Source organism: Hordeum vulgare, chromosome 3H (assembly GCF_904849725.1).
Source record: "Hordeum vulgare subsp. vulgare chromosome 3H, MorexV3_pseudomolecules_assembly, whole genome shotgun sequence".
Lineage (NCBI taxonomy): Eukaryota > Viridiplantae > Streptophyta > Magnoliopsida > Poales > Poaceae > Hordeum > Hordeum vulgare.
In genome coordinates this window covers 540525629-540540024 of record NC_058520.1, presented here as the reverse complement: position 1 = coordinate 540540024, position 14396 = coordinate 540525629, and the positions used below count along the sequence as shown (strand labels likewise).

The 14396-nt window shown below is 45.5% G+C and overlaps 1 protein-coding gene and 1 pseudogene across 1 annotated transcript; one reads left to right on the top strand and one right to left on the bottom strand.

The window, feature by feature from the left end:
* The first annotated feature begins 1752 nt into the window (after positions 1-1752).
* On the top strand, positions 1753-2410 carry LOC123441999 (annotated as a pseudogene).
* Positions 2411-10082: 7672 nt separating this feature from the next.
* LOC123440496 (reticuline oxidase-like) lies at positions 10083-11879 on the bottom strand. Its single transcript, XM_045117062.1, has one exon. It carries the CDS (start codon positions 11845-11847, stop codon positions 10201-10203), a length of 1647 nt encoding a protein of 548 aa, XP_044972997.1. The 5' UTR covers positions 11848-11879; the 3' UTR covers positions 10083-10200.
* Positions 11880-14396: the final 2517 nt, after the last annotated feature.

The following is a 14396-nucleotide window of genomic DNA, read 5'->3' as shown; positions in this document are numbered from 1 at the left end:
ATGAATAAGGTCTAGTTTTTTGTATGTATTTTTATTTCGTGTTGTCTAGGGTTAGCAAGGTGGACATGACTAATACTATTGTAGAAGGCACTGCAAATTTTGCCTTGAATGAAACATGGTCTTTGGGTGAGACTATGAGCACCCAAAACATTTTTGCTTGCATCTTTTTTGAGATTCTAGTTATCCTCTATTTTCGGGCTTCATTTTTACTGGTTGTGAATCATTCGTAGATGTCACTAAATCCCTGTTGGAAAATCTTCATCGGTTTGACATAGGCACATTGATGAGAGTGCTTAAAGCTACCACAGTTAAGCCAGAGCCATCTTATTTTCATTTTGAATTTGCTAGAGAATCATGTTGTCAAGTATGAATGATAATTACATGACTTCAATGGATATTTATCAATTTAGGCAACTATTTTAGAACTATATTTTTTAACCCGTGGCAACGCACGGGTCTTTAACTAGTATGACAAGTAAGTGCAATAAATATGGCGATTACGAGCAAAAAAAAGTTATCGAAACATGTCGACATGGAATCTAGTTTCAAAGATTTTGTCGAAACAAAGTCAACGGCGAAAATGGATCATCGATCGAATTAACGGTTTAAGAGATAAAAGTTTTTAAATTCTGATAATAGGAACGGAATCCCCGCCGCACGGAAGCGCTCATGTGCGTATGTTTCTATTTAGATTTTCCCAAGGGTCTTAGTCATGGTTATTAGGTTAGAACTGTGAGCTTTTTTTTATCTCCCGTTTTAACGCACAGGTTCTTTTCCTAATAATGAAAAAGCAGCAATAACAAAAGGAGGCCACTAGGCAGCGGCGCCGCATCCCAGGGCTTCCCGTGCGGCGACCTTACGCGTACGTTACCACTCCCTTCCATCCTGTGATCTCTTTTTTCCTCACTTAATTGAGCCATTCAATGCTATGGACTAGAGTGCTTGCATGCAGGGAATCGTAAAAATACAAAAAGGGACCCACTGCATGCATGCAAAGACTAACACAAAAACAGAAAAAAAGGTACATGCATTATTCAAAAACATTTATCTCTTAAACCGTTAATTCGACCGATGATCCGTTTTCGCCGTTGACTTTGTTTCGACGAAATCTTTAAAACTAGATCATATGTCGACATGTTTCGACAATATTTTTTGCTTGTACTTACCACATTTGTTGTACTTACTTATCATATTAATCTCTACTAGTAAAGCAGGATCGAACGTCGTGATGGTTCGACCAGAGCGATGGTTCGCCCCGCACCCCCTTCCATCGATAGCTACGTAGGATCCATCACAGCCTTCACTCGCACGATTAAAAAAACGACCCACTCCTGGCCCACGTCACACGTCCTCTCCCAGTCTCCCCCACCTCTCGCCCCAGATCCGTCCTCTCTCTCGATCTCATGAGAAAAATCTCCGCCGCCGCCACCACATGCAGATGAACTGCCCACGCCCAAGGTGCCCGCTGTCGAGGCTGACATCGTCGAGGTGCTCGATGCGGCGAGGCGTGGGATCGCGGCGGCCAGCGGGCAGGTGGCAGCCAGGGCCAGAACCATCGGGAAGGAGAGAGACGGCAACCGCCGGTGCCGACCATCGTCCTCGGCGATCTCGCCTCATCCGCCTATCGATACAGCGAACTCATCACGACCTACTACCTCGTCTTCAGCAGGGACCACGTGTGCAAGGTAGAGGGAAAAAATCATAGAGTGACAACGTAGTTTCGAGTTAGATCTGAGCAATGGGGAGGAGAAGATGAAGACCAAGCCCGAGGTGGTCGAGCTAGCAGGATTTGCGCTGAGCACCGACGAGGCAGAGCGCGCGGGGTAGTGACATTGGAGGACCAGCTGCCCCTACTGATCCCTTCGGTGATGCAGCGGGCGCCCCCCCCCCCCCCGATCTCGCGGTTCCCAGTGGGCGCCGTTGGGCTTGGCGAGAGCGGACGCGTCTACGCCGGCGTGAACCTCGATTTCCTGGGCGCCCCTCTCTCCCAGGCGGTCCACGCCGAGCAGTTCCTCATCGCCAACGCCGCTGCCGCCGGGGAGCCCGCGCTCTGCGTCGTCGCCGTCTCCCACATGCCCTGCGGCCACTGCCGGCAGTTCCTATAGGAGATCTGCGGCGCCGCCAGGATCCGCATCCTGGTGACCTCCGATGCCACCGACGGTTGCGCAGCCGAGTGGCGCACGCTGGCGTCGCTCCTGCCCCGCCCCTTCGGCCCCCACGACCTCCTCCCCAAGGACGCCCCCTCGTCCTCGAGCCACACGACAACCGCCTCGACGATCCCGTCGACGCCGTCGCCAATGGCTTCGCCGCCGGCGACCTAGAGGGGCGCCTGAAGGACGCCGCGGAGGCTGCGGCGCGCGCGGCGCACGCGCCATACAACGGGTGCCCGTCGGGGTTCGCGGTGGTGTAAGAGTACTACTAATAGGCAGAAGTATCAACCCCTATCTCTAGATCATCCTCTATGGCTATGTATAAAAATTCAGAGTCCCAAGAGCTGATCAGAGACATAATTGAATATGGTCATGTATTGTCATTGAGTGCATTAATTTTTTAACTCATTATACTGATTTCTTTCTTGTTCTTTGGCAGCCTCACTGCACACCAAGTCCAATGAGATGGAATCTGCTATTCAATCAAGAAGGCTGCCTGGACGAAGATGGAATGACAAAAAAATACAGTGTGGTAACCCATGTCTCCAAACAGAGCAGATGAGAGCTATAGTGTTTACAAGTTTTAGTGTAAAGATTGCTTTTGTAGTGCAATTATTCTGGGCAGTGTTAGATAATTAGTAATGTTTGCGGCTGGTCATTGCTATAGTGGAGATGTGTGCAAAGACCAAGGTTGTCGAGCCAACGAGCTCGATTCTTCGAGGCCCTCATAATTTGGCCTCTCCCTTGATCATTTCCTCTTGTTTTTTAAGCTTTGCATTAGGCGTGGTATGCATGTAAAGCTAGATGAGATCTACACTGCAGTAAAATACGCCTATAAATCATGTGTGATGATGTGCAGATAAAAGAAAGAGTTGAGAAGCTAGAGAGATGAACGAACAAGGAGAAGCTGAAAGAACAGAAGAAGGTGGAGCACATCTAGATCTCCTGAAAGCTGAGTTCTAATCTGAGTTTCTGAAGATAAAACGTAAAAGAATATTCTCAAGGCTGTCATGCATTATGCATTCTAAGCCTCTTTGAGGTTCATGTTGTGATGTCAGTTGAACTTTAGTTTGTGGTAATTCTGTGTATTCAGAAAAAAATCATGCACTTGTATATTTTTTAGAGTCATCTCATAATATTAGGCACCAAAACACTCCATGCGGGGATGCGATCGATGCTAACGCCCACTCCTCACGTGATCCCGATGCCACAATCCTCGCATATTACCACGAGCCACCATTGTATCGTTCATCTCATACCAGCTGCCACCAAAGCAGTTTTACGCCACACACACATCAGGGGGACAATTTGCACCGTATAGGTGCAACATTTTGGTATTAGATTTTAGGTTGAATAAGGACCTTAGTTTGCATTGATTGGCTGACGATGCTTCTGACCAGTAGTGAGAACCACTTGTTCTCGAAGCTCGATGCCATTGATTACTACTCTGAAAATCGACATGTATGGTAGGTATTTATCTTAATTTGTTATTATTGGGGTAAATTTGTTAAAAAAATTCATGATTTTCAGTTCAAAAAATCTCATTTGTTCTTGTAGTTTAGAGTTAGGAGGAACTAAGCTTTCCTTATGAAGTTGGATGAACTTGAAAGTTAGTTTTAGGCTCATCAATTTGTGCATGACATAATTTTAGCATGATCTGAGCATAGCGATATTCAATTATTATAGTTGAAGCGTTTAAGGCATTTGATTCCATCTTTTTAAACAAAACACTATCTAGCACCTTTGAACCATGACCATAACTTGGAAGTTTGGGACATATGGTCATGATTAGGGTTCGGTGGTACGAAACGAAATTAGATCCATGTAGGGTGAGCGCCATGTTGAGATAGCACTACTTTTTGATAATTGATTATCTCTCACTTAATTCGCTCTCTTTTATAGAGTCTACTATGTTTCAGAAAACATATTAATAGTATTGTTTCTAAAATGTTGATTAAGATCGTATCGTTTCTTGAGGCTGAAGCTGTGCTGCAGGTATGCCATTATTGCTTTTGAGCCTTTCCATTATATTTCTTTGACGTATATGTTTCTAGAAGAGTACTTAGTCTTTATACTACATGTTGGACAAAATTAAATTCATTATATGCTTCAACTGGAATGACTAATTGATAGTTTTACTAGGCTTTCATGGCAACCACTCTTTCTAGGTCTGCTGAAAAATTATTACCCTCGACTCCTTAGATTGTTCGGTGTTGAACAATCTTTGTCTGGTGTGTGTCTAAGCCAAAGTGGAATTATATTTTTAAGAGATATCTCTTTAACATGTGTAATGGTGCTTGCTTCTTATTGCCCTCTTGAATTGTGTGCCCATGATACACGTGTAGATAATTAGAAACTTAAATGCTAACTCGATACATTCATGATAAAATCATTTGCTTAAAATGTTGGTTTATCATGGTCCTGAAAAACAGGTGTATCGTTATGATCTCCATGTGCTATTTTATAAATTATCGCAAAATATTAGAGCCAAGGGAGAAGTACTCACACTCGCAGCTTCACTACCAAGTGCAATTTTGTTAGAAAGACAAAGACATGCCAAATTAACTTGAGAGCTCAAGCATGCGGAAAACAGAGGGGTTGTTGGAGGGTTGCATGGAGCTCATGGGAGGAACAAAGTGTGAGTAACAAGCCAAAATATTGTGCGGAGAAACATTCCGCCTTCACATTCTTAAAAGAGAAGGTGATTAAGGAGATGTGAGGAAAAAGTGCGATGGAGAACAGTATTTTGCCGCTATATGAATAGAATTCACATGCATGTACAACACACATTTCTGAAATTATAACAATTGTTTGAGCAATGTTATTATATATTTTTATTTATTCCATGGTAACAGAGGGCCATTCAGTCATAAACATTGTTCCCATTCACTTTGTCGAGTCATTGTTCTTCATTCTCTTCTTGTTTTCTTTTTCATTGTCAAGCCTATGTTGTTTTCTTTGTATTTATTTTTCTATGTCTTTTTTAATCATGTTGTTTTGGTCACACAGATTGATGATGGAATTCGAACAGGCTTCCAGAGGACAAGGTTGTGCGGTTTTTGTTCAGTTCTACATGGAAAATGATGGGACACACCCTGCTTTGGATTTGTGGGAGCTGGCTTCAAATTATGTCTAAGTCTTTTTAGCCAAGGTGAAAAGGACGTGGATGTCGCCTAGAGGGGGGGAGTGAATAGGCGCTTTAAATAGTTAAGGTTTAGGCTTGAACAAATGCGGAATAAAACTAATCGTTTAATATGTCAAGCACAAAACCTACAAACAACTAGGCTCACCTATGTGCACCAACAACTTATGCTAAGCAAGATAAACAACTAAGTGATAGCAAGATATATTACAATAAAGAATATGTCTATCACAAAGTAAAGTGCATAAGTAAAGGGTTCGGGTAAGAGATAACCGAGGCACGGGGAGACGAGGATGTATCCCGAAGTTCACACCCTTGCGGATGCTAATCTCCGTTAGAGCGGTGTGGAGGCACAATGCTCCCCAAGATGCCACTAAGGCCACCATAATCTCCTCACGCCCTCGCACAATGCAAGATGCCGTGATTCCACTAAGGGACCCTTGAGGGCGGTCACCGAACCCGTACAAATGGCAACCCTTGGGGGCGGTCACCGAACCCGTACACGTGGCAACCCTTGGGGGCGGTTACCGGTACCCGTACAAATTGCTCGGGGAAATCTCCACAACCTAATTGGAGACCCCGACGCTTCCCGGAGCTTCACACCACACTGATTGAGCTCCGAGACACCACCAAGCTTCTAGGACGCCAAAGCATCCACGAAGAACAATATCAAGGGTACTAAGTACCAAATGTAGTAAGCTTCTCAACTTCTCACTTCCACGTATCACCGTGGAGAACTCAAACCGATGCAACTAATGCAATGGCAAGAACACACGAAGTGGTCAAGTCCCTCACACTCAAATCCCTCCACAACAACAAAAGCTATGGAGAAATATGAGAGGAAGAACAAGGAGCTCACAAAGAACTCCAAGATCAAGATCCAAGGGGTTCCCCTCACATAGAGGAGAAAGTGATTGGTGGAGATGTGGATCTAGATCTCCTCTCTCTTTTCCCTCAAGAACAAGCAAGAATCATTGGAGGGATAGAGAGTAATCAAGCTCTAAGAATGTCAACAATGGAGATAGAACAAGAGCTCAACGGATGGATAAGGCCAAGGGGGAAGAAGACCCCCTTTATATAGTGGGGAAAGAATCAGACCGTTACCCCCACTCTCTGCCCGAGCTCCAGCGGTACTACCGCTGTCACTCCAGCGATACTACCTCCAGCTAGCGGTACTACCGCTGGCTGCAGCGGTACTACCGCTGGGCCCCTGGTAGTGCAAAGGCACTACCACCGCCAAGAAAGTCTTCGCAAAAAGGTCCGTCCACGAACAACCGCTAGGCAGGCGGTACTAAGCTCCTGGAGCGGTACTACCGCTGACCAGGGGCGGTACTACCGCGAGCCAGGGTACTACCGCTAGGGCCAGCGGTACTACCGCCAACTCTAGCGGTACTACCGCTAGGTCCAGCGGTACTACCGCTCGCCACTGAAACAGCCATAACTTTCGCATACGAGCTCCGAATCGAGCAAACCCAAGCTTGTTGGATTCAGGACGACAAGGGATATCCGAACGATGGAAATCTTAAGACCATGCGGTTATGAATATGCCAAAGATATAGAGATGTGAGATCTCTATGAATGAAGAACCGGCAAAAACTCCAACATCGAAAACATCATAGTAGATGCATATGGACTCCGTTTTCGATGAACTCGAGCTTGTCACGAAGATGACCATAAGCTCTAAAACTCACAAAGAGAAACACCAAACAAGAACCAAGAAGTATGATGCAAGGATGCAAATGGTTTGAGCTCTCAACGAACGATACGATCAAGCTACTCACTTGAGAGCCCCCCTTGATAGAACAGCAATCTATCCTAACCAAAAAACCTACCAAGGGCAAACCTATACCTTGCACCTCGTCCTCTTGAGCTAGATGATGATGATCTTGGCGTCCTCAAGATGGACCACCTTTCTTGATTGTGTTGGCTTGATGAAGACTAGTTGATTGCTCCCCCATACTCACTATGGGTGAGCCACTCTTCAGCATATCTTCACAAGTCCATTGCCACCACAATGGACGGCAAGCTTCAAGCGTGCTATCTTCGTGCTGATCCACTTGAACTTGCACATCGCAATCTTGATGGCGATCACAACTTGACGTCATACTCCATGGGTTGTACGAGATCTTCCCTTTGACGCAAGCCCATGGAAACACACCTAACCCCCACATAGAACTCTCACGAAGACCATGGGTTAGTACACAAACACGTAATGGACAATGCTTACCATACCATGGGATCACTTTATCCCTCTCGGTACATCTTGTACGCTTTGTGTGTTGATCATCTTGATTTACTCTTTGTCTGAGATCTTGATCAACCATGTGTCTCTATGACCATTCTTTGGATAATACCTTGAATACCATCTTGGTCATCATATAAACTCCTTGAACCCAACAGATGGACTTCAAGAAGTGCCTATGGACAAATCCTATAAATGTAACTTCAGGCAACCATTAGTCCATAGGAATTGTCATCAAGTACCAAAACCACATATGGAGATATATGCTCCAACACAAGGCAATGTGTAGTTCATGATATGCGAGAACATTTTTTGGGTAATGCTATGCAAGAATGTCATGTGTGCCGGGGTCTTTCATGTGTGTTTTTCTACTTATGAGGTGAACAAAATTATGAATGGCTATGTGTTCTGTACAAGAGGCAACCCTTTTGTAACATACCTTTTTCTCTCACATGAAGAAAAAACTTACTCCTCTTTTTCTAATTAGCATAATAAATAAGCATTGTGAATGATAAATATTGAAGTACCACTTTTGGTCGGTTCACTAATTCTTCTGAGTCCTTCACTCATTTTTAATGTTTATAAGCTAATAATGGTTGTGATGTTTTTGCCTGTAAATTTCTATCGATGTTCCCTAAATTTGATAAAGGTGCATTATGTGATTATTATGTGCTTTCTGTGTGTTCATGAAATGCACAATGGACGTGTTGGAAGCGGGGGAAATATATGATGCACCGGAGCTTGGGGTGCTACCAGTGCACGAGCTCATGTTGCGCTTTTAAAATGTTCAAAAAATTCTGAAAAAATTAACACATTCACACAACGTCAATGTAGGTTGTTACAAAATTTCAAATTAAAACTCAATACATAAATTAAACAATAAAAATGACAAATTCAACATTGAATAATACATAACATAACTTGGGTTTTAGATTTGGTCCGTTATCACAGTGATGTCATATTTATCATTTTTGTATCTGCAAAAGTATTTCAAATTTTGATACAAAATTTTGTGACGTTGTATGTTGATGTTGTGTTAATATGCTAGATTTTGTTTTTATATTTTTTAAGATGTTCAATGTCATCCAATGCACCGGTAGCACCACAAGTGCGGGTGCACCAGATACATTCCTGTTGGAAGTGTTCATTATTGTTAACTATGTTTTTGTGTTTAGTTTGATTATCTTATCCATACATCATATTTGTTTTTCTTCAAGTTTTTTGCAATCAGGAAAGTGTTACATTGACATTGTGCTACATGCATCTTACCATTATTTATAATATGAAATTTTAATGCACCATCATCACTTCTGGTTTACAACTATGTCATTTTTAGATCATACATACAATGGGTTTTCATCTCTCGCCCTACACGATGTCCATTTCATTGATATCCTATGTAGTGGATAAAAGGTAACCAACAATACCAGGGTAAATGGATGAAGAGAAGACTACTAACAAAATACTCAAAGAATGTTACCGACAAATGCCAAAACAGGAGACTAAAAGAATATTTTAAATCAATAAGAAATAGAATCTAAAAAAGTATACTATTTTTAAAATAAGGTTTGAACCAATGATAAGAATGAAGACGCATGGATGGAAAGTGGAGTGAGGAGGAATGGAGAGGATAACTACGGAGACACAACTATTATCGAGGAGAACGGTGATGAGAGAAAATCATGACACTATGCTCAACAAATATTTCTCAATTAGAGAAAGTTTTCTATAATTGTATATTTTTATCCCGTGGCAGCGCACACGCATTCAACTAGTAACTACTTACTTGTTTGATAAAAAATAACTTAATCGCTATATATTTAGAAATTGTGAATAAATATGACATCTCAACATAATCAAACTGACAAGCACAAACAACTTTTTTTAGGCAATTACGCGCAAAAATATGACAACTCAACATATTTAAACCGATGACCACAAGAAATACTTTTTAGTCATCGTTTGTAAATATGACAACGCGGCATAGCTAAACTAACAAGCACATAAAATAGTTTTTTGAGAAAGTTGTATGTAAATATGACAAATTGGTATATTTTAAATTGGCAAACAGAACCAATAACATGCTTTTATATCATGTATAATGAAATCTGTTACAAGACTTTTGTACGAAACAACATTAAAAAATGACAATCAAGTTATTTTTTTGGGGCAAGTAAGTGATTAATAATATGACAAGTGGGTCAAAAAATGTGGCAAGTACGAACGGAAAAAAAATAATTGACGAAACATATCGACATGAGATCTAGTTTCGAAGAACTCGTCGCGAGAAAGTCAATGGTAAAAACAGATCATCAATTAAATTAACGGTTTTGTAGATAAAACTTTTTCAATTTCGAACATCAAAGGAAATTGCATGTTGTCTATAGCATGCAAAACTCTTTTCCTTCCCTAATCTAATGGCCCACGCGATATGCTTAGATCAGACGGATCGGTCTACCCGCTGCACGGCAACGCAACCATGAGCACCCTACCAATTAGATTTTCCCATAACAATATCATGAGTAAACATGAATGAACGGGTAATTCAATCTCGTTTTGTTTTATTCCTTACTACGTATATCTCCTAGCAGTGTCAGATTTGTTACTCATAAAGCTGATACATTTATTTTGGAATTGCGAGAGTATTTGACAAGCGCCATGCATGTCTACTCCTCGGCTCTAATATTCAAGGGAGGGATGCTCTGCGCGTTGTTGAACACATTGCCAGGATCGACAACCATCTTAGCACGAATCAGCCGGTCGAAGTTCTCTCCGAAGTACGCATGTCCCCACGACGACCTCGCACGAGCCACCGCCTCCTGGGACGACCCACCGGCAGCGCGCGTCCAGTTGTTCACGCCCAGATCAAGGTCCAGGTAGTTCACATACGCAGCGCGGGGATCCTTGGACACGAAGGGGGTCATGTACTTGTAGAACGACCTCAGCCATCCGATGTACTCCTCTGCGCGGGCTACCTCCGACCGGTCCCAGTTCACGCCGTACTGGATGCTGTACAGGTTCCCGGCGCGGTGCGGGAATGGCGTCTCGGCTCTCCCGATCCGCGCCATGGCCCCGCCGTAGGGGTCTAGCTGGATGGATCCCCTCGGCCCGGTCGACAGGTACCGGAAGATCTCAACCATGTCGTTCCTCGAGATCGGTTCTTGCGCGTAGTCAGACTTGCTCTTGGAGTACTGCTTTGGCTGCCGACGCCGGTTCGCCAGGTCATCCACCGTGCTCAGACCGGCGAACTTGGCCGTCGACTCGATCCAGCTCATTTCTGAGAGGTCTTCCTCGGTGAGGCCGAGCTCGGGAAAGCTTTGGCTGAACACCGACAAGGCATGCTCCTTGGACTCCAGCACTTGACCGGTGAAGGAGATGGAGACGTTGCCCTCCGTCGATCCGGTAGGAGCATACACAGAGAGATAAAACTCGTCCGGTAGATTGGGCCCCACATACTGCCACCTGTGAACCAGCCCGGCAATGAGTTCGACCGGACCGGTCCGGTCGACGGTGAACACGGTGACGTTGCGGGGAACCGGAACGAGCCGGAGCTTCCATGCGTACACCACGCCCCAGCTCCCGCCTCCGCCGCCCCGGATCGCCCAGAACACGTCGTCTCCCATTGAGCTTCGGTCATGGACCCTGCCGTCCGGAGTGATGAGCGCCGCGTCCAGCACGTTGTCTGCGGCGAGCCCAAATTTCCGGGACAGAAGCCCGAACCCGCCGCCGGAGATGTGGCCGCCTAGACCAGTAGTCGACTCCGAGCCGGCCGTGAACGCCAAGGACCTGTTCGACCGCCCCACAGCGTAGTACAACTTGCCCACCGTCGATCCCGACTCGGCCCAGGCCGTGGCCGAGCTCGGCTCCACCCGGACGCGGTTCAAGTTCGCGAGGTCGGCCACCACGAACGGTACGTGGTTCTCCGTGGTGTAGGACAGCCCCTCGTAGCTGTGCCCGCCGCTGCGGAGGCGGATCGCCAGCGAGCTGGTGCGCGCACACAGGATGGCTCGCCTCAGCTCATCCCTCGACTCCGGGAGGACAACGGCGGCGGGCCCGGGGACATTCGGGAGCGTGAACCGGAGGTTGAAGATAGAGGAGTTGAGCAGCCCGGTGTAGTCCGGAGACGTGGGCAGGGAGAAGTTGGTGACGCCGTTGGACACGAGACAGGAGGAGAAGTTGCTCGCCGTGGCCGCGGCCGCACCGGAGCATGGGAGCCGATGAAGCGACAAGAGAAGGCAAAGCAGCTGGAGGGAAGCTGCAACGGAATGCATTGCCGTTCGGTGATATCGAGAGATGCTCGTTGATATGAGCATGTATGCGGTTGGTTTGTGTCTGGATTGAAAAGGGGTCTGCTACACGTTCGCCGATGATCCTTTTAAAAGATCGGCCGGGCCGTGAGACCTTAGATTTGATCCATTAATGGCGAATTTTATAATACACATCTTAGAGCAACTCCAACAAACCGACCCAAATAAACGACGATTTTGTTTGCTTTTTGTCCGTTTGAATCGGTCAGGCGAACACGAACGTCCTCTTCGATGTTTGGTCGGCGCAAGCCCACAACACTGGCTCGATCAATTTTTGCCGGCGTGCACCAAACATGCATTAACTGTTGAATTATTAATGAAAAAAGCCGACCGCGAAGGCCGACGAGAGTTCCCGCATTACATTATTAATGAAAAAAGAAAAAACCCTAGGTGTCCTCGACGGCGGCGGCGAGGTCGGGCTGTGCCGGAGCGGGGGCGGGCTGTGCTGGTGTCGGTGGTGGTGCAGTACGGACGCGCTCGTTCGCCAGGCGTCATCTTAGCTTGAAGGTAGGCGGCCTACTCTGAAAGAAGCGTGCGGGGGTGGACGACGATGGTGTTCTGGAAGAAGCCAGGCGTAGCACGGGCGTGCTCGTGCGCCTGGTGCATCGCCCTCTTAGCCTGCAGATAGGCGACCTCCTCTGGAAGCATCGCGCTGGCATAGACGACGAGGTTGTCGCCGTTGTCCATGGCTGCTAGGTCGTCGACGAGGAAACAGAGGGGTGGCGAGATGGGGACGGGGAGGATTATGGAAGCAGATAACCGAAACTCATCGCACGCTCGGATTAAAAAAGGCCGGCCGCGGTCGCTGAAGCATGGGCCCGAGGATGGCGGCCGTCATAAATTATATTGACCGCGGTGGTTGGGGGTGGACACCAAGGTTGCGCATGTGTCCGTGCTGACGCATTTCAGTCTCAAATTTGGACCGAAAATGGGTCGGCGCGGAAGCATTTTGGCAATGGGTAGGCGCGTTGGGTCATCATTTTTGTTCGCACCGACTCAAACGGAAGGCGACGGACGAAATGGATCGCCCCATTGAAGTTGCTTTTATTGTAGAAAATTGTGTAACACAGGTCTTGTTGTAAACTTTTTTTTTCAACGAATGTGTTTTTGCAAAAAAGATATTTTTTTACAACAATTGTTTTCTGGATTTTTTTTTCCAACAAACTATTTGTTACAGGATTATATTACTACTACAAAATAAATCAGCGTTGCATCACAGTAGTCGTTCATCGTTAAGATTGCAGCGCCATCGTTGCTTTCTAAACATGTACCTGCACTTGCCTTCTTGTTAAGGACACGTGATGAGCAACGAAGGTGACGAACGGGCACACTGCATTTATCCGTCGGCTGAGGACAATCATTTTCCATTGGAAAGGTTTGTAGTCTTATAAATGGTCTTCATGGAAGTTTGGCAATTAACCCGGCCACCTTGTGCCGTACGTACCTGAAACTGCTTCCTTGGTCTAAATTGAGACAATCGATGAGAGAGAAATAGCCTGCCTTCTCCAATAGCTAGAAGAGGCCATTCAACTATCGTAAAGTTATACGGCCGTTGTCTAGTCGAGATTTCTTACTTCTGCATAGGGAAAACGACGGCACATGATTATGACGAGATTGCTTAATCTTAGAGAGTTTGATATAACATTGTTAGTACTCCCTCCGTTTCTTCTTATTTATTTTGCATATAAGATTTGTTTGAAGTGGAACTAAGCAAAGTTCAATCAAATTTATATTAAAAAGTATCAATATCTACAATACTAAAATTATATATTGTTAAAATTAATTTCATAATGCATCTGGTTTTCTATTATGAATGTTGATATTTTTTTAGTATAATCTTAGTCAAACTTTCACCAAATTTTATATGCATGCAAAAAAAATAAAGTGAGTACTGCATAAAAGATAGTGCTCGAGTTATTTCTCGCCTTACTTTTCCACCAGTCGTCTCTAGTTTGCTAGCGCAATTATGGCGGCATATCCATTGCATGTGTTTAATGGTCCGTGCTGCAAATCAATCCGTGGTTGAATGGTTGGAGGGACAGTGGTATCCTTAGCCCATCAGGATTCAAATCCTGATGCTTGCATTATTTCTGAATTTATTTCAGGATTTCCGATGGTACGCTTTCAGTGGAAGGGGACGTTCCCGTCAACGACGTGACGCCTACGATGACTTCGTAAATCTCAAGATGATATGCCAGCTTAGTGTCTCGAAGGTGCTCATAGGGATAGGGTGTGCGTGTGTGCGTTCATAGGGATGAGTGCATGCGCATGTATATGAGCACTTGAAAGGGGAGGATTGCTAGATTGCCCCCCGCGTCGCTCCCATGTGGGCGACCCGGGCGGCGGCGTCGGATCCGCCCTCCCGCGCCCTTCTCTGCCCTCCCCCGCCGTCGCTGCCGGGGCAAAGCCCCTCGCGGTGGCTGGCGGCGGGGCGCTTTCTCCCCTCTCTTATGATAGCCTGGTTTATTAGGGATGATAGACTACTCATATCAATAAGGAATTTCTTCTTTTCCGGGAGCCCATTCGAACAGAACTCCCAGGTTAAGCGTGGTTGG